We start from the raw sequence: 27,864 nt of genomic DNA, 5'->3' as shown, positions 1-27,864 counted from the left end.
GGGTATCTATAGCATAGGCAGAAAAAGAGGGAGAAAAAGGAGAAAGAGTGACAGAAAAAGAGGAAGAAAAGAGAGAAAAGCCTTCCCCCACACACACACACACACACACACCCGCGCACACTGGCCCCACGCGACCGGGCCCTAGCCTCCCCTGCCCACACACACACCTGGCGGCGCACAGAGCCCCGTGCGACCGGGCCCCAGTCTCCATGCCCTCTCCTCCCCAGAGTCCACAAAAGCCCCCCCCCCGAAGCCCAATCGGCTCCTGCATGCATGCTCTGCCGCCGGCAGCCGCCAGCCTCTTTCCCCCTCCCTCTCGCTGCTCAACAGCCGACAGTCGGCGAGAGGAGGTCCAAAGGGCGCCGCAGCGCTGCTGTAAGACGTGGTGCCAGGAACACCCTCTGGGAGGGCAGGCCTGCGCCCCGCCTCTGCAGCAGGGCCCCAGAGCTCCCAAGGGCCACAAAAAATGTCCCCGGGGGCCGCATATGGCCCCCGGGCCTGTGGTTCCCTACCCCTGAGCTAGAATGTCATCATACATGGACAGATGTCTAATTTAGTAATAAACAAGCCTACATACGACAATAGTCTAGCATTGAGAAAGAAGAAATAGCTGCACATATCAATTCCTAATTTTGAGGAAATGTAATAATATGATAGATCATGGGGGGAAGAATGAGTACTGAGAGAAAGACAGGGGGTTGCAAGAATGGCTATGAACTACCTGCAAATAGTACTGTCACAAGCACAAAATAGAATTAATTTTATAATAGTTAAATTGGACAGCAGGCATTACAAGCAGTGACTGGGCTCTAGGGTAGAATCTGGTTAGTTGGGGAGAAGACAAACTCTGTGCAACCCACTTGTCTCTGTTCATATGCTACAGGTAGCTAGAGTTCATTTCCAGACAAGATTACATCATAGCATTCCTCATAAGGTGGAAAGAACACTGAGCAGCTGCTAGCTCAGTAACAAGGCCAAGTTGATGTAAATTTTAACTTAACTGCAGTTAAGTTTGCTATTTGATGCAGCCGAATAAGTAGCTTTCTGAGTAGCACAACAGCAAGGGACCCAGAACATACCCCAGTCCAAAGACTGGTTTCTTGGCTGAAGTACGCAAAGTTAGGTGCTTCAAGCAAATGTATTCCTTTTTCAGTGCAAAAATCTACTGAATAAGCTGGGTGCCCCCCAAGAATCTTTGAAGCCACTAGCTCAGGAGTTGGACCAGGGCAGAGGCCACAATTTGCAGAACTCGAAGGGCATATAATTCAGTCTTGGGGACACCAAAGAAATGCAGCTGGACCAGTTACTTGTTCAGTACATTTCACCCATGGTACCCTAGGTGATTCTTGGGGGCATCTGACCTTGAAATCCTTGGTCAGTGTAACAAATAAATCAGAGTTCGGATTAGACCCCATGAAACAGCAAGGACCCCTATAAATTCCCCCAGAATGCATTTTTTAAATTATTTCCTAATTCAGCCTTGTTCATGCTTTGGAACATAAAAAGGCATGCAGTAACTTAAGCTGGGAAGTAAAAGGGAATCTCAGTGCTCCAAAGCCCAATGCGTCAAAGGAAAGCAACTGACAGTTTGCCTGAAAATGGACACATCTATCTACCCCCCACCCCCATCCTTCCAAAACGACAGCAGGATCTGTTATTTGATTTCTGCATAATTCAAATCCCCAACAGGATCTGCTGGATGTATGATGGCATGTAAACACATCCATCTCTCCGGTTGGTATTTTTATTTCCTTTGCCATGGTCCTCCCCCCACCCAACACACACACTTTAATCTTGCCAAATGGTGACAGTACATTTAATTTCTCCCAAATATATCCTTCAAAACAGTGCTTACAAATTGATCCTATGAACTAGATTACTGAACACATATCTAGACCTATATCTTATGCCTCCATCTTGGTTTGTCTAAAACCAAAATTAGACCCAGAAGCTGCTTAAACTTTCCCATGGACAGCAAGGAGGTTTATGCTGCTTTCCAAGTTTAAAAATGCCCAAGCAGTACAGAAGATATTGTCGAAGGCTTTCACGGTCAGAGTTCATTGGTTCTTGTAGGTTATCCGGGCTGTGTGACCGTGGTCTTGGTATTTTCTTTCCTGACGTTTCGCCAGCAGCTGTGGCAGGCATCTTCAGAGGAGTAACACTGAAGGACAATGTCTCACTGTCCTTCAGTGTTACTGTCCTTCAGTGAGAGACACTGTCCTTCAGTGTTACTCCTCTGAAGATGCCTGCCACAGCTGCTGCCAAACGTCAGGAAAGAAAATACCAAGACCACGGTCACACAGCCTGGATAACCTACAAGAGCCAATAGTACAGAAGAAATCTTCTACATCACTTTTGAGATGACACATCAAACTTTTCCAAGGAAGTAGCCGGAGAGAAGAAACAACAGAATACAGGGCCGTGTCTTGGTTCACAACCTGACGCAGCCCATGGAGCCCCATGGACCGCTCGCCTCGCCGTGGGCCCGCCCACGGCTCCCTGGCAGCTGTGGAATCTGACAAGTGCCTGGCCAATGGGCCAGGGATGGAAGTGGCCACGCCCTCACAGAGGCGGCCCCTGGCTTGACGGGTAATCCCTCATAAGCACCACTTCACTCAAGCACCACTCCTGACAGGTAAGGCTTGCACGGCTTGGGATGCTGTCGGAAAGCTCCCCGAGGTGCGGACTTAGAGTTTTCGTGCCCCTTCGCCCAGGGCTGTGCTTACTGATAGAAGGCACCCCTTGCAGGGAGGGGTTCCACGCCCCACACCCAAGTCTGCCCATGGGACTTGGCATAAGGCTGGCCGCTCTGACATCAAGGGTGAGAGACCAGGGCTGTCCCCCTCCTGACTTGTGCACTTTGAACTAACACCCAGCCAAGAGGCTCATGTCCACACGACATGTGGATTAGCTCTCCCGGGCAGATTCTCTTGCAGGTTATACTGAGTTGCCTCTCTAGAACCCCGGGCTCCCTATTGCAGGTAAGAAGCCAGCCTCGGCCCTCTGTCACCCAGTCATGCCTTCCAAAACTTGGCCAGCTATAAGCACCACAGGAGGCCAGGGCCTCCCCAAGCAGCGGGATCACTCCTCGTTAACCGCTCCTCCTCGAAACACTTCCCAGACTGGTCAATCCCTAATGCAGAATTGTGGAGGGTGGCGGGGAGGCAACGATCTCCCAAGGGTTGGTGGGGGGGGTCCTGGGGCCCCACCCATCACCAATAGGAGCCACTCCTCTCTGCCCCCACAAACCGACCCTCTGCTCTGTTTTCAGGTTGCCGCTCCCGCCTTGGAGGGGACAGCTGGCTAGGTCTCAACATTCACGCCATCAGGGATGCAGACAAGGCGGGAGCATCCTGGCCTCTAGAGGAGCAGTGCTGGGCCTCAAGAGACTAGCTTCGAGGCGGCCTATGGCTGTGGGACCAGTCCTGAGGAGTCGCAGAAGCGCCACCACTCCACGCGGAGGCCATGACCAGGAACGCAAGGGGTTGGACCGCCCTTACCGAGAGCTGACCAATCCATACACCATCCCACCACCACTGACCACCTCCCCAGAGAGACCTCGGTCAAGGCTGACAGCCGGACACAGGAACACAGGAAGCTGCCTTATACTGAATCAGATCCTTGGCCCATCAAAGTCAGTACTGTCTACTCAGACCAGCAGCGGCTCTCCAGGGTCTCAGGCAGAGGTCTTTCACTTGCCTAGTCCCTTTAACTGGAGATGCCGGGGATTGAACTTGGGACCTTCTGGTCCCACATAACCAGCCATTGTGGCAGCCCTGAGGACGTGCCATCAGTGTACTGGAGGATGTGGTGTTGGACTCCGGCAACAAGGCAACGACAGCACACCCACCTCTGGAGCTCCATCCTAACCATTAAGCTGGCCCCGTGCTCGGCTCCATTGGCCTGGAGTCGGCAGCTCTCCCCCCCCCCCAATAACCCCTTCTGCCTCAAGGTCTCAAGTCCATGTATTCCAAAATGAAAAGGTGGGGGTCGGGGAAGGTTAGGCTTGTCATGAGGGGGATGCCAGGATAGCATGAGCAGAGAGCATTGGTGGGATGGCAAGGTGCCCCCACCACTTGTTCCCTGGTCAAGGCCGCCGAGCACCACACCACCACTCTGAGAACACCATCCAACCCCGATTCCTGTGACATGCTGTCTCAGTCCCCACCCCTCCCAGTCCCCCCCTCTCGACATGAAGCCCCCTAGGCGCCCACCTTTGGGCAGCCCCTGCGAGGGAGACAAGGGTGCTGAGCCCCAGCATGGCCTCACAGATGCTGTGAGGACAGTGCCATGCAGTGGTGAGGGGGCCATGCATGTCCTGAGAGAGTTTTGCTCCTCAGTGGGTGGTGGGCCATGTGGGCCGGGTAGCCCCATGGTCCATGCTCAACACCCACTGGACATGGCCTGGGCAGGCCATTGTCAGCAAGCCACATTAACCCCTGCATTTGGTGGTCACCAAAGAATCCGGACCCACTGAAGGCCCTGTGCTAGTATCTGGGAATCTGACTGACTGCACATTGGGGATTCCCAATGAGTTGCGAGATTGCACAGCCAAACCTGCCTTGCCGCCTCGCGCCACCTCGTCAGCTTGGAGGCCACAGCTCCCCTTCTATCTTTGACAGGTTTGGATCAGGCCCCATAATTGGGGCCTTGGTGAGATTGGGATCGTGCTATCATAGCCAACTTGGTCAGACCAAACTATCCATCTCCATTCAGTGGATTGATCTGGATGGGCGGCTGACCATTTAAAAGATGGGGCTAACCAAGTGCCATCCAGAGGGGTAAACCCTCTAACTAAAACCAGAGGCTTTTACCGCCGCTGTGACGCCTTCTGACATGGACTTCTCACAAAAGAGACTCCTTGGTCATGACTTTATCTGGCTCTGATATCACCCCCCCCCCCACAATGTTGATCGGCTCACAAAATGAAAGATGCCCTGATTTGAGGCCTTCTTTCACCGCACTATGACCACTCGTTGCAATTCTGGATGGATGGCATCTTGTGAAGGTCTGTTCGTGGGTTGCCATCTGCCACCATGAGAAGTGTCATCACTGCCCTGAATCCCTGGTAATTAAGATGGTTTTCTCGATTGGGGCACACATTTGCATGGAACTCATGCCATGCGAGGCTGAGACGAGCAGCCACCCAAGATTTCAAGGTGCCAGGCTGCCAATCAGCTCTTTCCGCCAGCCTTTGGCAGCACTGACCTTCTCAATCCAAGAACCAACTGACAGCCCACCTGCTGGCTGTCTCTACTGACTGGGCAATGGAGGACTCAAGGTAGACCCCCTGCCTCAACACTCCTTGGTGAGGTATCAAGGTAGACCCCCTGCCTCAACACTCTCCAAACTTTTGTGTCCATCAAAGGGGAGTCCCTATTGTCGGGGCCGACCTTCGGGTTACTGCAGCGCGAGAAGCACCCCTGCCTTGGTGACCTGAAATGTGATTTCTCAGACCCCTGTGTACCCCTCTGACCTTCTGACAAGTGGCAAAACAGCTGCCTGCCCATAACCCCAATATTCTGCCTAGCCATTAACCAGATGTCCAGCCGTCAACTCCAGGCCTTTAAACCCGAGGGCAACATCAGCCTCACGTGTCCACATTGTGTCCTGGCCACTGTTCATGCGAGCACTTAGTGGATTAACGGGAGGCTGCTGTCACCAGGGTCTTGTTCACCCTCTCTCAGCAGCGGACAAGGTCCCATGCCGTCCCTTTAGGGGGTGACCACTGCTGTGCCTGCAGGGTGGCCACCTGACCCCCCCCCCCACATCTCCAGCTTCAGCCTCTCCTGAACATGCTGTCTGGCACGGAGGCACCACTCTCGGCCCCAGTGAAGCTCCCTTCCCCCTCAGGAATGAACTGTTAGTCAGACCATCAAGTGCAGCTTCATTTACTTGGAATTACTAATCCTCAAACAAAGCAATCCCACTTAACACCTAAATTAACACCTGGAATCTTCTTCATGCAAAGCATTTTCTGTCACTGAGCTACTGACCATCCCATAAAGTACAATTAAAGTTATGTATATAAAATAAAGCACTGAGCCAAAATAATGTTTTCTGATTATAATTTTTAAAATTTGCAGTAACAGATGAAAATATAGAACCTATTTTAATTGTTTTACATTTTAATTTTTTAAGAGAAAACATTTCCCTCAACCCCCCTCTCACTTAAGCATCATTCCTACACTTTCAAGTTACTGTAGAATTACTCCAGAGTAAAATATTTGCAATTTAAATTCATAAGTTAACTTTATGCAAACTCTGGTAGAAAAGAAGCCTTACAGAACATGTGAAGAAAGAGGCACTAAAGGAGAGATTCTTCTTCCAGACAGTCATGGGATACTTATTCTAGCTCAAACAATAATCACTTCATATTCTGATGGGGAAGAGACGAGCATCAGAAACGAGAGTGTGGTTTTTAAGTTTTATGCCCCAGAAATCTGTCAGTTCTTTTCAGACAGGATAAAAAGCTGTGTTTCCTCCACTGCCAGCATGTAAGGCACACTCATTTACTACCACCTGCTTCAATCCAGCAGCACATGACCCACACATACTTTCAAGTATGATGTTTGCAGGGTGATGTCATGCAAAACATTTTCCCTTCTTCCTGGCCAAGTGCTTCTCTTTGCTGAGCACATGGCTGAAGTGTGAAGGGACTTCTACAACTCTGTGTGTCAATATAAATCAAAGAGTCAGCTGTTTCCTTCCTACCCATTAGTCTCATCTGGCACAATACTTTCACCTAAAATAATTATGCATTACATTCTATGGAACATCACTAAGAAAACACTGATTATGAAAAGTTAAGGAATCAACTATCAAATGCTTATACATACAGCCAGCCTTTCCTACAAATATCTCCCTATACTTGTTCACACCCAGAAAGATAAATATTTGCTCCCTTCTTCGCATGACTGGGATCCATGAACTCAACTATGCAAAAGATTACCGGTATGTGGGTCACTTTGCCCTGTAAACATCATATTATAGAACTGCTGACAAAACACAATGCTTTAGCATATAAATCCTCCGGTAGCCGAACCTGCACAAGAGTGTCTAGTACCTCCATTTAATCCAAGCTAATTTTCAAGATGACTTCAATCATTAGCTACCACATTGATCCTACTTCAAGAGAACTATTGAACGCTCTGTGGTTTAAAGAGGACACGTTGAACCTTTACATGGAGGAGAGGGGTACTTAGCTATAATCAATATATTTGCCCACTCTGTGCAGAATCTTGCTATGGCATTTCGCATTAAAAAGCTTCCAAAGTAGCAATCAGAAATCTAAAAGAGATTCCCAACTTAAGCTGCTGAAAACACGACCATCTATGGTCTTCTACATCATGCAAAGGTTTTTATTCACTTTCTCTTCTTCTCTCACACACAAACAGCACCAGGTACACCTCTACTCTCATCCTTGCATCCAAAGACATTACAAATCACCTTCAACTACGGAAAGCAACAGTTCCTGCTCTTCCCTCCACATACACACAGAATCAACTTGCAAACAGAATATTTTTATTCCATTTCCCATTACTTCCTTAAAATTGGTTGTTTGGGAAAGCTCTTAGCTCATGAAACCAGGCCTAGCCTTTGATGGGAGATAAGCCACTTCCTAGCCGTATAGTCAAACCTCTCCCATCACCACTTGGTTCTTCCCTCAGGAAACCACTGCCCATGCCTCAGAACAGTAGCCAACAGAAATATTATTACCTATGCCCTGCAAGATCACGATGGGTAGCCATGTTAGTCTGTCACTAGCAGTAGAAAAGAGTAGAAGTCCAGTAGCACCTTAAAGACTAACCAAATTTCTGGCAAGTAAACTCACACGGGTCTACGTACTTAATTTACACCCTGCCTTAATCCACAACGTCAATACAAAGCAATTTATGTTGTTCTCCTCTCCTCCATTTTATTCTCACAACAACCCTGTGAGGTATGTTAGGCTGAAAATGTGTATCTGGCTCAAGGTCACCCAGTGAGCTTTCCTGGCAGAGTGGGGATTCAAAACAGGGTCTCCCTAGTCCGGTACTCCAACCAGACTGGCTCTCAGTATAATTCTCAATAGTTTATACTACTAATTTATTTCAGGGCTAAGATGTAAGACAATGCATGTGAAACACTATGAATACCATAGCATGCTATACAAATGCTCAACACTGTTTATGCTAAACAACAGAATGAACATGAATTAAATAAAGCTATTATGCAACTTAACTTTTTGCAGTTACCTTGACCTCTGTAGCATTTGGATAGACAGACCTGGGAAATTTTATTCAAGAAAAGAAGGAAGTGTATTATGACTAGATACTATCAGTTCACATTCCAGCAGACTTGAAAGACCTGAATTAGCTCTCAAAACTGCAAAATTCAAAACTCAAGGAGAAAAAAAAGCATCTACATTTGAAACAGAAATATTTAGCCTGAGAACTAATTACAGAACATAGTGCCAGATGAAAAGAGCTGGGAGAAACAAGTTTGAATCCCCCTTCTACCATGGAAGCTTACTGGGTGACCTTGGGCCAGCCTCACACGTAGTCTACCTCCCTCACAGGTTTGTTGTTGTGATGGTAAAATGGAGAGCAGAACCATGTTGTAATCCACTTTGGGTCCCCACTGGAGAGATAAGAAGGTATAAATATCTACAAAAAACAAGTGAGCAGAACCATGTTGTAATCCACTTTGGGTCCCCACTGGAGAGATAAGAAGGTATAAATATCTACAAAAAACAAGTGCACGCACAAATATGTAAAACCAAAGGTACTTAAAGTTATCTAATCCTGCTCCTTGGCCACAAAACAAGACATTCAAGCAGCCCTACAAGCCACGGATCCTCTAAGTACAACACGGTCCACAAGTATTCACAGAGAACAATAAGATACTTGACTTAACTCTGAAATTGTGAAAATGAGTACCAGTCTGCTCCTTTGAACAGAATACCTGACTTTAACATTGAGGTCTGGATCAAGATCCACCTTAGGATTCAAGTAGATGTGACGCTGTCCCTGTGGTGGATATGGGGACAACAGCACCATTTTATGCCTGGGATTTAAAAAAAACTGCAGGGCCTGATCTTGCAAGTTTACTTGACAGGGCCCTGACTGGCGATGACCCAAATGCTCTTCCACCAGCTGAGGAGACTTGGAAACAACGTAGGGGGAGGGAGAAGGGAGCCTTGGTAGTTCCAGAGGTGATGGGCAGGGATGGTGTCATGTCCACTTGAGCCCTTATCAAAGGCTTCCCATCTGTACTTGGGCAGGATACTCTTTTTCTGGCTTTTCCACTAAAACTGTAAACAGTCAACTACCTCACAGGGTTACTAGAAACAGATATTTATATTAGGTTGTGTTCCTAATTAGGGCTCGGTTTTTATGTCTGTACTTAGGGTTGCCAGGTCCCTCTTCACCACCGGGGGGAGGCTTTTGGGGTAGGGCCTGAGGAGGGTGGAGGTGAGGGAGGGGAGGGACTTCAATGCCATAGAGTCCAATTGGCAAAACAGCCATTTTCTCCAGGTGAACTGATCTCTATCGGCTGGAGATCAGTTGTAATATCAGGAGATCTCCAGCTAGTACCTGGGGGTTGACAACCCTATTTGTGCTGGGAAAATGAATACCTTATACAAGGTATATTAACCTTCCTACTATGATCCTCAAGCGATCTGATAGTTATTTCAGAGAATAATGCCCCCTTTCAAGTTTGTTGAATAAACAGAAAGCTAAAGCATCTGCCTAGTGATTCAGCCTACTTGTGAGTAGGTGCCCAGCTTGCCTTTTGAAACTGTATGTGGGACCATCTGCAAACAAGAAATCAAATACAGTAACCTGGTACTGATGTCTGCCCTCCCCAATGGTATAAGGAGCTCTGATGTGGACATACAATGTACTGTGAGAACCTAGTGCCAAACCAACAACAAACAACAGGCAAACTCTTAATGCCGACATACATTAAGAAATGCTTTTTAAGTGAAGAACCACAGCAAGCCATATGATGTACACCAGAATGCGCATGTTGGTTTAGCAATGGCATTGATATTTTGATATTAAAAAAATGAAGAGTTTGCCCACACACACACAATTAATTACTATTTGCTATTTCTTCCATCAATAGAGTAGATAGACGGCAATTTTCTCCTTCTAAACAGCAGATGTGTCATCAGTTCACTGTAGTACCTTTAGTAATCCATAAGTGTCAACTCAGAGGTATCACCTTATATTACATCAACACATGTGGGAAAATTGCAAGGCATTTCCCTCCCCACATTATTTATTTTTTCCCTCCTCTTGGGAGCCCTCACATCCTCTCTCCTTTCCATGTTTCTTTCTCTCCCATCCACTCACCTTTTATCTCCCCCCACAATCTTCAGTTATACTCATTATTTACTTCATTTATACCTTACTTTTCTTCCCAACATGGATCCAAAGTGGCTTACAACATTCTCCCCTTCTCCTCTGTATCCTCAGAATACCCCTGTGAGGTAGGTTAGGGATGAGACTAGCCTAGTGGGTCATCCAGTAAGCTTCTATTACAGACTGGGGATTAAACCTGAGTCTCCCATAGCCTAGTCTGAAACTCTAATGACTACACAACACTGGCTTTCATGAAGTGCTTGCTGCAGAATAGTAGCGACCCATGAACCATGCAAGTCAGATGGTAGTGAGCTGCCCAGTGGGTGCTGCCTCACCTGGCCCCAATGAGTCCTCCTGCAAAAGCCAAAGCAGCCCTGAAAAAGGCCCTGTGCCCTTTACTGACAACAAACAAGGTTCAAAGGCTAGAAATACTGTTGAGATTACAAAGCAACCCCCACAATGCCACTGAGATTCTTAAAGATAGAGCCACTACTATTATTCTGAGGGGATAACCCCCAGTCCCCCTCCATTTCAGATTTTTCTGCACACCTGGGGCTTTGCTCAGATTTGTAGAAAGTTCTGCCTTCTCTGTTCATGATTTCAGTCTTTGGATTTAAGCATCAACACATGGGCCATGCTGAAAATTTGATACTCCCCTCACTAAACAGACATTTGGATTGGAGATAGGAACTGTGTTTTTATCTTGGGGGCAGGGAGATAAACAATGGATAGCTTTTCCAGAAGCCTTGGGGAACATTAATTAAACACCTACCTTCAAGCAAGCTTCTAGTGGGGACTGGGGAACAGAAAAAAGGAAAAAGATTGAGACAGAAAACAGCAAAAAAAGGAGTAACAAGGTTGGTGCATTTTGGTGGGGTGGGGGACATTTCACCTTGGGAGAAAGTGTAGGAAGAGAAGGGATCTTATTTAAGGAGAAAATAATAATGTTCATTTAACATTTAAACAGGCTCAACATCTATTTAGAAGACGGAAAAGGGAGGGATGGGGAGTAGGAAAGTTCCCTGCAACAATAAAAACTGGGAACGCTGGTCTCTTAGTGAGATACTAGAGCTCAGACCTAGAAGCCACGTCCTCCACCCTGTCTCTTAATCTTAGTGGGTAGCCGTGTTAGTCTGTCTGCAGTAGTAGAAAAGGGCAAGAGTCCAGCAGCACCTTAAAGACTAACAAAAATATTTTCTGGTAGGGTATGAGCTTTCGTGAGCCACAGCTCACTCACGAAAACTCATACCCTACCAGAAAATATTTTTGTTAGTCTTTAAGGTGCTGCTGGACTCTTGCCCTTTTCTACTTCTTAATCTTGGGTACAGGTATGAAGAACTCAAGAGAAGGGCACTGTGCACATGTTCAAGAATCCTAACACTGCAAGCAGGTTTCCAGAGCTAAGCTCACTGCTCCTCAGCCAAGCAGAGAACTGGGAAAGAGAGATTTTACAACACACCCCACATTTTGCCCCAGAATCACGGGAGAAGGGCTAGAAAGCCATAACCCTCCCGGCCACTGCCCGGGGGCGCGCAGAGCTTGAGGAAGAGGGCGTGTCTCGGCGCTATAAAGGCGACGGGGCGTGTTCCTCGCCCAGCTTGGGGAGGCCGCAGCAAGCCCAGGGCGGTGTAACAGTGGCCCAAAAGATCTCTTGGTAATAATTGGCATCCAGACTGCCAGGGAAGCTGGGGGAAGGAATGTCTACCTACAGGCTTGCTCTCAGTACAGGCCATTTATTCATGGAAGGTTTTGCCTTGGATTTGCCACTCTTTAGATGCACTTCCCCCCCCATCCATATTCTCAAAACTCAATAATAAGCCACCATGCAGAGTTTTGAGAATTCAGATGTGGGAAATGTGCATCTACAGAGTGACAAATCCAATGCAAAACCTTCCATGAATAAACGGCCAGAGACATTTATCCAAATTCAAGTTATGACGGCAGATCAACATTCTGTACAGATGTGATTGCATTACAGACAAAAAGGCGGCGCAGTACAGTTGCAGTTGCATCCAGTTTCTCCTGTCCTTGTTGATCATTCACTCTGCCACTCCACGACGCTTAACCCACTTACTTAAAGCCCGCACGAGTGGCCATTTATTCATGCAAGGTTTTGCATCGGATTTGTCACTCTGCAGAGGCACGTTTCCCACATCTGATTTCTCAAAACTCTGCATGGCGGCTTATTGTTGAGTTTTGAGAATAGGGATGGGGGGGGGGGGGAAGTGCATCTAAAGCACTGGTTCCCAACCGGGGGTCCGTGGACCCCCAGGGGTCCGCGAGAACTAAATTAAGGTCCGCGAAACAAAGTTACAAACCCATTTTCAATTAATATTTTCAATTAAAAGTGCTCTATTATAAAATATATATATTCAAATATTATTCTAAGTTTAATGTTTAACTAACCGTTATGATTAAAGTTTATTTTCAAATTTATTTTGAACCTTGGGGTCCCTGCACCGAACAAAAAAGTCCTAGTGGTCCCTGGTCAAAAAAAGGTTGGGAACCACTGGTCTAAAGAGTGGCAAATCCAAGGCGAAACCTTCCATGAATAAATGGCCTCTGCCTCAGTACCCGCGGGGAGGTTTCTGCCCGTTAGGGCCTCGGGGTCAGCAACTGCCGGAATAAACGGTTTTCTTGACAGGACGATTCGAGTCTCGCCCCTCCCCCCGCGAACGCCCGTTGACCCCCTCAGCGGCGTCGGCGGGCGGGCGGCGCTCACCTGGGCGCTGAGGTAGCGCTTGAGGCAGTCCTCGCAGACGGGCTTCCTGCAGCAGGGCCGGGCCTTGAGCGGCTTCTCCTCGAGACACACGCGGCAGGGCAGCACCAGCAAGGCCCCCGCGTCCCCCCCGGAGACCAGCCCGCAGAACGGCTCGGGCAGGAGGGACAGGTCCAGCTCGATGCCGCCGCCGCCGCCGCCGCCCCGTAAAGAGGGCCGCGGGGCGGCTGTGGAGCGGAGGGGCCCGCCGGGGGGAGGCTGAGGCGGCGGCGGCGGGCCGGGCCTCCGGTCGCTCTCCACGCAGTAGACGGTGCAGCAGACGGGCCTCAAGGGAAGCCGGCGGCTGGGGCCGCTCTCGCCTCCCGAGGCAGGGCCGTCCTCTGGGGGACCCACCGGCGGAGGCGCCCCGGCGGCCTCCTCCTCCTCCGCCGCCTGGGGCCTCGACGCCCTTCTGCTCTGGCCCGGCGGCGGCGCCTCGGCGGCGGCGGCTGGCTGCGGCGGCGTGCTGAGCCGCTCCCCCATGCCCGCCGCCTCGGCCACCACCGCGTGGCCTCCCCGGTGGCGGGCCCGCTCGCCCTTCCCAGGGCCCCGCCCCCCGAGAGCGAAGAGGGCTGCGGCCCCGCCCCCGCCCCCCACGCCGCGCGGCGCTACCTGCCTCCCCCCCACACACACACACACACCCCAACGCGCACGCGCGCGCTCCTGCTGGCGGCCGCCTTCCTCCAGCGGTCTGCCCGCGGTGCACAGGCGACCCTCCCCCTCCTTTCCGTGCCTGGTCCTTTTTTGCTTATTTTGACTTAGAATGTTTTGTTTTTTTTAAATTAAACTTTATGCAAGTTCCATACAATAGGTTACATTTAAAGAAAAAGCACCCTAATGTCACGTTTTACCTCCACGCACGCACACTGTTCTGGGCGTTTTTACGAGCTTCGGTTAGTGATTACTTGCAGCTGGGTTTGTATAAGATTGTCTCATTGGGCGGAAACGCGCGGCCGCTGGAGCCTCTTTTCTTCCCTGTTCCAGCCAGGATCGAACGCACGAAGGTTCGATCCTGGCTGGATCCTGGCTGGAACAGGGAAGAAAAGAGGCTCCAGCGGCTGCGCATTCTCGCCCATTGGCCCAGGCTAGCCTGATCTCGTCAGATCTCAGAAGCTAAGCAGGGTCAGCCCTGGTTAGTATTTGGATGGGAGACCACCAAGGAAGTCCAGGGTTGCTGTGCAGAGGAAGGCGCTGGCAAACCACCTCTGTTAGTCTCTTGCCATGAAAACCCCCAAAAGGGGTCGCCATAAGTTTGCTGTGACTTGAAGGCAATACACATACACACACACGCACTCCTGGAGTTGGGGGTGAACAGCGAGGTGGCCAAGTTTGCAGAGGACACCAAATTATTTAGGGTGGTGGAAACAAAATCAGACTGTGAAGAGCTCCAGAAGGACCTCTTCAAACTGGAGGGATGGGCGTTAAAATGGCAAATGAGATTCAGTTTCAATACCTTTATTGACATACCATCGAGCAATCAAACTGAGTATAGCCTAGCCGCTAGACATCATTTCACCTCGCCTCTTAATTACGCCGCCAAGAAATTTAGCCACAGATTCAATAATCTCAGAACTTTGGGAGGATAACAACAGGTTGATCTTACTATCGTCGGCTTGATCAGCATAATTTGAGAGAAAGGGATCTAAAAGGGCAGCACGGATTTCGCAATAAAATGGACAGTACAAAAGAATATGGTCAATACTTTCTATCTCCCCCATAATACCGTTACACACCCTAGCGGAGTATGGAATTTTCTTATATTTCCCATACAAAATAGCAGAAGGGAGAACATTAAAACGGGCTAGCATATAAACTCTCTGAAGATGAACAGTAAGACAGGAAAAGTACTCTGGCAGAGAATTTAATATCCCCCATTGCAATGGTGAACAATACCTTTACTGACATACCATCGAGCAATCAAACAGAGTATAACCTAGCCACTATACATCATTTCACCTCGCCTCTTAATTACATCACCAAGAAATATAGCCACAGATTCAATAATCTCAGAACTTCGGGAGGATAACAACAGGTTAATCTTACTATCGTCGGCTTGATCAGCATAATTTGAGAGAAAGGGATCTAAAAGGGCAGCACGGATTTCGCAATAAAATGGACAGTACAAAAGAATATGGTCAATAGTTTCTATCTCCCCCATAACACCGTTACACACCCTAGCGGAGTATGGAATTTTCTTATATCTCCCATACAAAATAGCAGAAGGGAGAACATTAAAACAGGCTAGCATATAAACTCTCTGAAGATGAGGAACAGTAAGACAGGAAAAGTACTCTGGCAGAGAATTTAATATCCCCCATTGCAATGGTGAACATCTACCAGAGGCTAAACTTCTAAGTTCTTGCATCTCAACATCAATGATGGTATGATAAGGAAAAGGTAAACAAAGATTTTAATATACATATTATTAGATTTGGTTTACTTCAAACTTGGAAAAAATATAAAAGGTTTTTGGAAAATAAAGCTCCGGGATGGATTAATCCAGTAGAAGCATTTATGAAGAGCGGGATACAATTAAATTTAGATATGGATGTACATGGAGAAATTATAGACTATAAGGAAGGATTTTAAGGGTTTTAAGAAGTAGAGAAGAACTTAATATTAAAGATTGGTTTATGTATTCTAAATTAAAAGATATATTTAACAAAGATAAGCAAGTTGGATTTAATAAAAACAAATCTAAATTAGAAAATATATTAATAAAGGGAAATAAAGGATTGGTAGGAAGGATATATAGGCTATTAATTGAAGTAAATCTAGAACAAGAAAGAATTAAGCCAGTAATGGTGAAATGGATGAAGGAGTTAGGATATAACATCGATTTGGAAATATGGGAAAACTTATGGAAGAAAGAATTTAAATTTACAGTAACCAATGAAATTAGAGAGAACCTATATAAAATGTTTTATAGATGGTATATAACTCCCGTGATGATAAGTAAAATGAAAAAAGGAGAAATAGATTTATGTTGGAAATGTGGAAGGGAAAGAAGAACTTTTATGCATGCATGGTGGATGTGCAAAAAGATTAAAAATTTTTTTGGAAAAAAGTAATAAAAGAAACATAATTTGATTAATATGAAAGTAAAAAAGAAATCCTGCGTTTTGTTTATTGGGGATTCCTCAAGAAAAAATGGATAAAAAGGATAGGGTCATTTGCCAATATAGTTTTGCTGCTGCAAGAATTACAATAGCCAAGTTTGGAAGCAAGTAAATAAACCTTCAATCAGTGACTGGAGAGATAAATTATGGATTTATATGAGGATGGCCAAATTAACAGAATTCCTACATGGAAAAGTTATGGAAGAATTTAAAAAAACATGGATGAAGGCCATCACATATTGGGATAAACTGGCAAAAATGGATTTTACTATATTAGTTAATGAGTTATAGAAATAAGTTTAACTTTTTTTTTATTTTACTGTTAATAATGTAATTTTCAAACTGTTTAGACACTTCTCCGGAAGCCTGGTGAGGGGTCACTTTTTTGGTGGGTGGTGGGTCAAAAGGATATTATGAATTTTGTAATTTTGATTATATTAAGAAGATTATATAATTGATATTCTTTTGTATTTTCTTTTTATTATTGTATTTGTTTTGTTTTATGTGTTTATGTTATAAAAATTAAAAAACATATAAAAAACATCAATGATTCTTTGCTTAATCAAGGCATATGCAGCTCTCAGAGAGAAGCAACATATCCTCAACACTAAGCCCCAATGCTGTAATTTTTTTCTCAATATAAGAAAACCATACAGATGTTTCTGATTCAGAGAGCATATTAGCAATAAAGATATTACTGCTACTTCTAAAATGTAATCGCAGCCAGAATTTAATTGTTGTAATCCATGTTTTTGTCTCCAATCGTCTTTGGTTTGTCTCCAAACAAATAGCCGCATAAGACACGCATGCTGGAAGCCCTAATATTTTCCTTAAAACATTAGATTGTACCCTCTCTACAGATTTATCAAAAGCTGAGATCCAAATTGGGCTTCCATACAGCAATTTAGCCCTTGTTTTGTAATTGAACACCCTAATGGCTGCCGGAATAAATTGATTTCCTTTAGAATAAAAGAACCGTATAATCACAAGAACATTACTATTTGTCATTTTTAATGCTTTCCTGATGTAAGGAACCCAACTACTGTTAGAATGAAAATATACTCCCAAATATTTAAAATATTTTACCTGCTCTATTTCTTCCCCCTTAAAATACCTGTCAGTTTCAGGCTTCTGTCCCTAGCATCCCATAAGCAAACTCATCCAAGCAGGTAGCTCTGAAGCAGTAATACTTTATTAGGAGCAAAAAGACAGATTAAAGGACTGACTGCCTATAGGCAGGTGAGGCTAGTAATGGGGAACACAGGCAGGTTACATGTTAAAGACACTATGGACTGAAAAGGTAAACATTGCTAGGCAACCTCGAGATAAGCGGTTCCCAGGAAGACAGACTAAACATTAGCACAGCTGCAGAAAACAGGACGAGCGAAACTGTACACAGACGTTCATAGGAATGAGAACTAAGGACTTGACGTTTGGCCAGAACCTGGCCTGACTCATGTCAAGAGCCTTTGCTCCAGCAAAAAAGGCAAAGGCCTGACAATACCAGGCAAATGAGCAAGTGTAAAGTGATGCATATTGGGGCAAAAAAAACCCAACTTCACATATACACTGATGGGATCTGTGCTGGCAGCGACAGACCAAGAAAGGGACCTTGGGGTGGTAGTGGATAGCTCAATGAACACGTCAACCCAGTGTGCGGCTGCTGTGAAAAAGGCAAATTCCATGCTGGCCTTAATTAAACGAGGAATAGAGAATAAAACTGCTGATATCATACTGGCCTTGTACAAATTTATGGTGAGATCACACTTGGAATACTGTGTACAGTTCTGGTGGCCACACCTAAAAAAGGATATTGCAGAGATTGAGAAGGTAAAGAAGAGAGCAACCAAAATGATCAGGGGAGTAGAGCAACTGCCCTATGAGGAGCGGTTAAAACGCTTAGGGTTGTTTAGTTTGGAAAGAAGGCGGTTAAGGGGAGACATGATAGAGGTCTATAAAATTATGCATGGTATGGAGAGAGTGGGCAAGGAAACTTTTCTCCCTCTCTCATAATAATAGAACGCGGGGTCATCTGCTGAAGCTGGAGGGTGACAGATTCAAAAGATAAAAGGAAGTATTTCTTCGCACAACGTATAGTTAAATTGTGGAACTCCCTGCCCCAGGATGTGGTGATGGCTGCAAACTTGGAAGGCTTTAAGAGGGGAGTGGTCATGTTCATGGAGGAGAGGGCTATCCATGGCTACTAGTCAAAATGAATACAAGTCATGATGCATACCTATTTTCTGCAGTATCAGAGGAGCATGCCTATTTATATTAGGTGCTGTGGCACACAGGCAGGATAATGCTGCTGCAGTCGTCTTGTTTGTGGGATTTCTGGAGGCACCTGGTTGGCCACTGTGCGAACAGACTGCTGGACTTAATGGACCTTGGTCTGATCCAGCATGGCCTTTCTTATATTCCTCTTTTTCTCATCTTTCCTTCTCAAGTGCCCATTTAGATTTATGCACGGATAGGAAATAACTGGTAACTTATATACATTTTTATACCTGGCTCTTAAACCCAGAGTTTTATTAATCAGAATTCTCATGGCAGTATCTGTGCTCAGGTAAATTGTGTTTGGTGTAACAAGCTTTTTTTTTTTTAAAGGTCATCCTGAAGACAGTAAGCAGTTCAAACACAGAGACTAATGAAGTATGTGACAGCAAAAAAAGAGTATTTGATATTGATGGGAAAGTAAAGTAATCCATATTGCTTTCTATCAAAAAGCACCTGCTTTTGGGTACTAATAATTGTTGCAAGTGACATCAGTGGCAAAAAGGTGTCCAAATGTCCCCCACTACCAATTAACAATGGTTTTGGTCATTTTTTTCAAGTTTTTCCTCTGGCATAGCTTTTTAGTCCACAGATAGCAGCCGCAGATAGTCCACAGATAGCAGCCGCATTGCCTCCTCAGAGGCTTCTCAGCCGCCACAAGGAAAATAAAACAATGTAAAATGTGCCATAAAGAAAATGTCCCCATAGAAAGCAATGGGGCTATGCCACCAAAAAAGGTGGTGTAGCAACACTGCTGCTCAAGGTGGCGTTCCTGGGACAAATGGATATTAAGCTGACTAGCGTTAGCTCTGCCCCTTGAAATGCTCCAGGAACACCCCCATGACGGCGTGGGCTCCCACTTCTGAGATTTTGCTGCCAGGGTAGCAGCACTGGCAGAGGAGCTCCACACAGCTGTACAGCATCCCAGGGCCAGCATGAATGCCTCCCATGCCAGTGTAAGTGGCCCTTATCCCAAGATAAGGGGGCACTTAACGCTGGCGCAGGGTCACATCGGCTCCCATGCCAATTCAGCCCCCTTTCAGGATTGCGCTGTTAAAGTCACCAGTGGGGGAGATTCAATTCTTTTGATGTAGTTAGATATAAATAAAGGGTTTTTTTAAAAAAAAACTAATATTAAAGTAGTTGTGTTTATGTAATTAAAGTAAAAGGAAGATTACTTTATGCACACAGGACTGTGTTAACTGAATTCACAAGGAGAGGCACAGGACAGCCTCTGAACAGGAGTCAGGGAAGGCCACAGATCTGCTGGAGAAAATAATCATATACCTGTCTTGATTACATTGCAGGATTTATTTATCCAGTGTCATCATGGTGCAACAGGAAGAGCCACAAGAAGAGCAGACAGTTATTTTAAGAACTGTTGTGTAATAAATATTTTTCTTTGTGAAAGATCCACTTTGGGTACTTAGACTGGCAGTATTCTGTCTTAATTTGTTTTTATTTTATCATTTTAATGTTATTTATAGTCTGCCATTCTCACTGAGACTTGAGGTGGATTAGACAATGCACGTCAATGCAATCAATAGGATGGGAAATCCAATAAGCAATGTAAAAGAATTAGGATTGCAGAAACCTAAAAGCTGAACCAAGCAAACGTATTTTCACAACATGTTAAACAATTCATAAATTACATAGTATGATAATACGTACACCAACTGTTAGTATTTATTAAAACTGTAGTCCACAGTACATTAAAGCATCTTCCTGAACCATTCATTTATAATGTAGCCCTATTTCCTTTGTAAAAATGTCTTCCTGAACAATTTAGTTTTACATAGTTTGCAGAATTCCAGGAGAGTGGGAGCCTTCCTGACCTCATCAGACAGGCCATTTCATATGGTGGGGGCTTAAACAGAGAATGCACATGTACGGGCAGCTGTTGATCATGCTCATTCATGGGGTAGCAGCTGCAGAAGGCCCTGTTCAGATGACAAGGCTGTTGTGGTGGAGCATATAGGATGGGAGATAGTCCTGCAGATATGAAGGTCCAAGGCTATGAAGGCTTTGTATGTGACAGCCAACACCTTCAATTGAGCCTAGTAACTGATGGACAGCCCCTAGGAGTGACTGAAGAACGGGAGTAATATGTATGCTCTGCCTAGCTCCTGATAATAACTGAGCTGTAGCATTCTGCACCAACTGGAGCCTCTGAATTGACACTTGAGGGGATATCTATAAAAAGAGCATTAGAGTAGTCTAGTCTCAATGTTACCATGGCATGGATCCAGATCAGATCAGCCAAATCAAGGTAGGGTGCCCATCTATTGGGCTAAACTAAATCATAAATCATTTTTGCAGATGCATTAACTTGCAGTTTATTAAAGGTAAAGGTTCCCTGTGCAAGCACCAGGTCATTCCTGACCCATGGGGAGACGTCACATCCCGACGTTTTCTAGGCAGACTGTTTGTGGGGTGGTTTGCCAGTGCCTTCCCCAGTCATCTTCCCTTTACCCCCAGCAAGCTGGGTACTCATTTTACCGACCTCGGAAGGATGGAAGGCTGAGTCAACCTTGAGCCGGCTACCTGAAACCGACTTCCGTCGGGATCGAACTCAGGTCGTGAGCAGAGCTTTTGACTGCAGTACTGCAGCTTAACACTCTTATTAGGCATCCACTAATTTCCTTTAGTCCATATGTAAAGTTTTCATTTGAAAGTAAATAAAATTTTGGAACTTCCGGTGCTGAGCTGGGCTGAGTGCTGCGTCTTCCCAGGGGCTCCTGGGGAGTATCCAAGTTTGCGTGTAATTTGGGGTGTTTTATCGCACCCCAACCCAGCCCTTGCAAGTGGGCTGAGAGGCAGGAATTCCTTCAGCCATAAATGCGGTTTGACCTCCTGAATACTCCGAGGGAGCTTTATTAAGTCCCCTGGAGTTTCAGACGTTTGGTCCCGTGGGCACGAAGGGATTGAAATCGCCAGCGCGCAACTTCGGCTTTAGACTCTACCCTCCAGCACCTTATAAACATCATAAGGACTACATTAAGATTAAAACCTCACCTCCGGGCGCCCAAGTGAGTAGATAAGAAACCTTCGTCTTTCACTGGCGTTATCGAATAACAGGGGGTTGAAGAAAACATTCCTGGTAACCGTCTTTCTCCCTTAATTGAACTGGATGATTTTGCTGCATGAGATCCATCAGACAAAGCAGCAGGAGCCTTATCAAATTGATCAACTTAAACTAAAACAATGAACTTGAATGATTGACGTAAGATCTGCCAATCCGACGCGTTCTTAAAGGAAGGGGAGGGAGAAATCTTTGAGAATTTGCATGGGGTAAAAAAGATCCTCCAGTCACGTTTTGTAACAAAGAGGACTCTTTGACCGGAAGACTCTGTGCTTTACCTCTCCACTGCTCTACAAAATCAACAGGAAGAAGGTCGTAGGACCGGAAATTCGTCTTACTCGTGTTACACCAAAACCATTCCTGAAGGTAATAACCATAGAGAAGAGACGATAGAAGGTCCACGATGAGGCAACCCCTGGAATACTTCCTGGCTCAGCCGATCTAGAGCGTCTGGTAAAACTCGTTGGTATTTTCAATTTAAAAAAAAAGTTTTTTAAGTTTAAATACTTATTTTTTCAACCCGAAAAAGATATTAAGTTGGTCAATGAAGTATTCTCTATCAACTACATGCAATGGACTCCTGCTAGATGACCATCAAATTTAATTAAGTTATATACTCTGGAACCTCTCCCTGATCTGGCTAAATACATAGCCCTGCTCTTATGAAATCAAAGGGAATTTTACAGAATTCAACCATGGAAAAAAAAGTACAGGACATGCTTGCTAAACATTCTGAGGCGACAATTAAACAATTAAAACAGATTTCAACACAGATGGCTCAATTGATTTCAATGATGATGACTCTTGACCAATCATCACAGGTATGTAATCAGAAGTTGAATCTGGTTACAGAAGACATAAAAGTCTTGAAAATTCAAACGATGACTACAAACACAGACATACAAGCAATGGACTCTTCTGCCCAAAAAGTCACGGAAGAACACAAGGATATAAAGAAGAAGACAGAAGTTCAAGAAAGTAACCAGCCGGCGACAAAGAGATCAGACATACAAGAAATGGACCTTTCATCTAAAAAAGTCATGGAAGGACGTGTGGATATAAGGAAGAAGAGAGCAGGTCAAGCAACACAGATTGAAGCCACGATGGAGATGAAGCCCAGAAAGAATTATTTTTGGATATGCACCTTGCCTGAGGAAATGAGAGAGAACAAAGAAATCCTGTTCCCATACCTGACTGGCTTATTTCAGTTACAGAAGGAAGTATTAGACCATGGTTAAAGGATTGACTTAAATATGATTGCTGGATTGGAAGGCTTTGACAGTGTGGACGGGTGGCATGGCTATTAATGAAGTAGTGGAATTAAGATTAAGACATCATTTTGGGATTATATAAATAAGTCCTCCTTATATAGATTATCAATTGATATAAAGGTATACTGGAATGGGTGGACTTTTGATATGGATCTGGGATATGATTTACGCTGAAATAAGATTGATTAAACAGGAAATATCCCTAAATTACTGGAGAGAATGTTGTTTAGTATGATTAAATTTATGTTATAATGGCTGCAATTTGATGCAGCCAAATGGAAAGGGACAAAGGTTTCAGAATAAAGGGATTAAATCATTTTAATGTTAGAACTGGTGGAGTTGGAGAAACTAGGGAAAAGGGGAGAATTGAAGGAATCATTGTGATAATGTACAAGATCTGGGAATAATGGAAGGTTACTTTTTATTCTGATCCAGAATGTAAAACTTTATAAAACATGAAACTTTAGAATGAAATTAATGCTAGGATCAGTATATGTTAACGAAGGATAATAATACTTTATTAAGAGGTAGATGGAGGTGATGGGGAAGTCGTTTTATTTTTATGTTTAATGGTAATTAAGACAACAATTAATATAATTGTGATTGTGATACTATTTTTACATTGTTGTCAAAATTATGGAGAATTTATAGTTTTAAAAATCAATAAAAATTTATTATATAAAAAAAGAAAGTAAATAAAATTTTGTCCTTTATTGCTAACATGAAACAATTCAAGGTGAACATTATTATAATGACCAAGTACAGTCCTCTATCTTTATTCACCTTTTGAGTTCAGTTGAGATTAATGAACCTCTTCATTGTTCTTAACAGAAAAAGGAAACAAGCTGTAAGAGTTTATATGATCCAAGTTCAGTAGATTCCTCAAATGCATTGTTCTGTAAATGAAAAAAAAAAGAGAGGAGAAATCTCTGGTAAAAGACAAGGAAAAAATGCAGAGCAACAGAGGTTGAAAGGTGTTTAACAACATGTAGCTACTACAAAATTATACAAAATAGTAGTAACAAAAGTACAAAGAAATTGTCAAACACATACTGCAGTCTTCATATAATGAGCAAAAACAAAAGAGTAGATACTATAACACAAAACCACAACAGGTCTGCCAGCTAGTATCCCATTTTCAAATCTCTTCTTCAGACTGTAGCCTTGGAATTCAACAACAAACAAAAGTTTAACTAATATAAATATCACAGAATTATTACAAATATTTACAGCCGGGTTACATGGGACTTACTGTAGTTATCATCAGAAATGAAGCAATTCTCCTTTATGAAATACAGGTCTGTAATGAATGAAATAAAGTATACAACAATTAGTAAGCAAAGACACATGAAAACAAAATGGAAAATCTCTCAAACCCAATTAAAAAACTTACAGTATAAGAAGAAGGTTTGGTTTTTAGATGTCGACTTTCTCTACCACTTAAGGAAGAATCAAACCGGTTTTCAATCACCTTCCCTTCCCCTCCCCACAACAGACACCCTGTGAGGTAGGTGGGGCTGAGAGAGCTCTAAGAGAGCTGTGACTAGCCCAAGGTCACCCAGCTGGCTTCACGTGTAGGAGTGGGAAAACCAACCCGGTTCACCAGATTAGTGTCCTCCGCTCATGTGGAGGAGTGGGGAATCAAACCCATTTCTCCAGATTAGAGTCCACCGCTCCAGACCACTGCTCTTAACCACTATACCACACTGGCTCTCATAAGACAATGAAGCCTTAAATTCAATAATCATGTACAGTGTAGAAGGATATAGGCTGAAGTGGAGCATATTGCATCAGCCAAGCCTATATGCATGTAGGGAAATAAATCCTTAAAGGGGCAGAGAGCAAACACAGAGAGATATCCCATTCACATAAATAATTGTAAAATAAACCTCAAGCATGAGCCAAGTTTATAAGAAAGGAGATAGGTCCAAGCAATCATTAAGACCATGTGGAGATAATGTGTTTAAAGTGAAAATCCTGTGGGCCTCCCTTTGCAACAGTAATTTTTCCAGTAAGATTGGTAGTGTGTGGGTAATATCCTGTCAGTAATTAAAAATTTGAAATCAGATGGTGAATGGTTTTTTTCCATGAAATGAGCTACCAAAGGAGCTTGTAGATTGCAATTTGTTATTTTGCTGCAATGTTCAGAGTGTCTGTATCTCAAGGGATATGTGGTAGCACCCACCTATAAAAGATAACAGGGGCAAATAAGAATGTAAACCACATTAAATGAAGAGCAATTGGAAAAATGATTTAAAGTAAAGGCCCTTTTAGTAAAAGGATGAATGAAAGTTTGGGTCTGAATAGCCTGTGAACAACAGGTGCATCCATGACATTTATAATGGCCTTTCAAAATAGGTGTGACGCTTGCAGTTTTTACTTTAAATCTTTTTTCCAATTGCTCATCATTTAACGTGCTTGTTATGTACATACAGACAAACACATATTTTGCTGATAGTTACACCTTGTCAACTGAACAAAGTTGATTTAGTTGTTTTCAGGTTAAAGATTCATCAAATGTACTGAAAAATATTCCAGAGTTTTATGACATTAAAAACTGGTAAATTTTGTCTCCTTGGGACTGACAGACCTTTTAGGGACTGCAATTGAGTTTGATAAGCTCTTAAAATTCTAGAATCCTAAAATATGAAAATTCTGCCCTGGTAAAAGTGGCTTCACCCACTGCCTGCCTTCAGTCCACCATTCCCAAATGTCTAACATCTGCTAACAACAAAACTGAAAGTATTAATATTGACTAGCATAGTATTCTTAAAAGTCTGAGGTGCCATGACCATGAAGAAAGATAGTAGAAACCAAAGGAGACTAAGATCCTAAAAACGCTTTCCTGGAAGTAAGCTTCCATTAAATAAAACAGGACTTACTTCTACCTGCTTGGGATTGCACCCATAGTCAGCAGACTGTTTGGTGAAATGGCTGATGTTACTAGACCATTTATTCTATCATCCTGAAATTTGGTACAGAAAATCTACCTCATGTGGCCAATTAGCAGAAAGATCCATTGTAAAATGGCTGAGTCACACCAGTTTAAGATATTATGTTCATATTTACATACTGTTTTTATGCAGGAAAACAATATCTTCAAAAATTGTGATTTAAGTTTTGTCTTTTCTGTAACATGATGGCCTTCCTGGTTGGAGTAACTTCTGTGCAAGGAAAGGCTGAAGCATTTGGGCTTTTTTAGTCCAAGTAAAATGAGCAAGGACTTAGCAGAGATTTATAAACTTATGCATGGTTTGGAGAAAGCACATAGAGACCTTTCCCCCCTTCTCTTTAGAACTAGGAGTCATACAATGAAATGTATGGGCTGTATATTCCGGATACAACAAAGAAACTTGTTTATAACTTATTAACATTACTATGTCCTTGTTTTATCCATAGTTGTCTAGGTCCCATTGTGGGTCTTTTAGAAGTCTGAAAACGGCCAGAAAGAACTGAAGCACAGCCTAAGTATCAACATGACATTAGTCAGTATAAAAATTACATAATAGGATCCTACTTACAGTAAGCTATACACAGCAAGATAGATAGGGTTGCCAACCTCCGGATATTGCTGCAATCTCCACACATGTAAAAAACATGTAGAAAAAACACCAACAATAGTGAAAGACTACTATTTCCTATAACTGGTAAGTATTGTGTAACATACAATATTTCAACAAAGTAATGATCTTATATATGTCTTTTGTTTTCTTTCAGATGTCAGGCAGAGGAGGAAGACGATCGTTTCAGTTCTTCTTCAGTTCCTCCTCTGACACGTATCATAAACAATAACACCATCACCCATCTGCCCATTAATTTAAAGTTCAAATATATATTTTTGGCTTTTTTTCAAAATTACTTTTATATTTATTCTTTTAATAAAAGTCTTTTAATAAAAGTACCTTCAAAATTCCGTTGGTATTATTTCTTAATAGTCTAATTTTCATGAACTCCCTATGGGTAGTAACAGATTACCTCAAAGCTAAAATCATACCTCGGGGATTGAGATTGCATAAAGTACCTACACTGTTTAGGGAAACACCTGAATTCAGAGATAAGTGGATTGCTATCCTGAACAGATGCTCATTTGACCTTATGTTATTAATTGTTGATCAAGCCAATAAGGAAATTGTAAAAATTAAAAAAGAAGTTGAACAGGTTAAAAGAACAGTAGAGACCAATCTTGATGCTGATGTTTTTAAAGAACAAATGGAAAAACTGGAAAAATATATTAAAAATTTCAGTGATGATTTAAAGGACTTTAAATCTCGCAAGTTTAAAAGGGATAAGGAAGACTATGCCCAAAAAAATGTATATGGTTGGTATCATTCCATTGGCTAATAGTAATGAGAGACATAGGCGTCCCAGGAATACTAGATTTTATGGTAGATCTGAGGATTATTGTGCTGAGATGGACTCTAACAGAGAATCCAGCCATAGTTCTAACTCGCGGAGGGACTATACTTTACGCCCTAGACAGCAGGGTCAGCGTTATTTTCAACCACGCCCTTACAACAAACGAAGGAAAGTATCGTCGTAATTCTCTCTTCTCATGTCCTTATTCCAACGGAACTTAAAGTGTTAAATGTGGGGTTGGGTTTTGTCCCCTCCCCTACTTACTCAAGCTTCCAGACCAGGGTGGATATCTACAAATTAATTCGACTTCTGAAATTAAAAGATTTTTTTGGAGCAGATGCGCCTCGGTGTAGTGAAAATAATTTCAAACCGGCTTCTAATTTCATACCTGCTAATACCAATCCACACATCATTACATTCCATGATTTAGTCCTTAGGGGTATTGAGAAATTGGAAAGAAGTAAAATACCAAAATTTAATAACCTTACTCAGGAGGAAATCACGGCTATTCATAATCTTTCCAGGGATGCTAATTTGATCATTAGGCAGGCAGATAAGGGAGGAGCTGTGGTGCTGCAAGATGTAGAACAATATGACACTGAAATTATGAGGCAGCTTGAACAGAGTGAATATTATGAAAAACTGAAGGGGG

General features: G+C 43.7%; 1 protein-coding gene across 1 annotated transcript in view; it reads right to left on the bottom strand.

The window, feature by feature from the left end:
• Positions 1-13,593, bottom strand: part of RNF217 (ring finger protein 217) — a 73,571-nt gene extending 59,978 nt beyond the window's left edge. Inside the window, exon 1 of the mRNA XM_056856222.1 lies at positions 13,075-13,593. Coding sequence (XP_056712200.1) covers positions 13,075-13,593 — 519 coding nt within the window. The remainder of the gene's footprint in view (positions 1-13,074) is intronic.
• Between the last annotated feature and the right edge of the window lie 14,271 nt (positions 13,594-27,864).

This window comes from Euleptes europaea, chromosome 10, assembly GCF_029931775.1.
Source record: "Euleptes europaea isolate rEulEur1 chromosome 10, rEulEur1.hap1, whole genome shotgun sequence".
Lineage (NCBI taxonomy): Eukaryota > Metazoa > Chordata > Lepidosauria > Squamata > Sphaerodactylidae > Euleptes > Euleptes europaea.
Note: the sequence above shows the minus strand (reverse complement) of the source record. Positions and strands in the feature narration are given on the sequence as shown.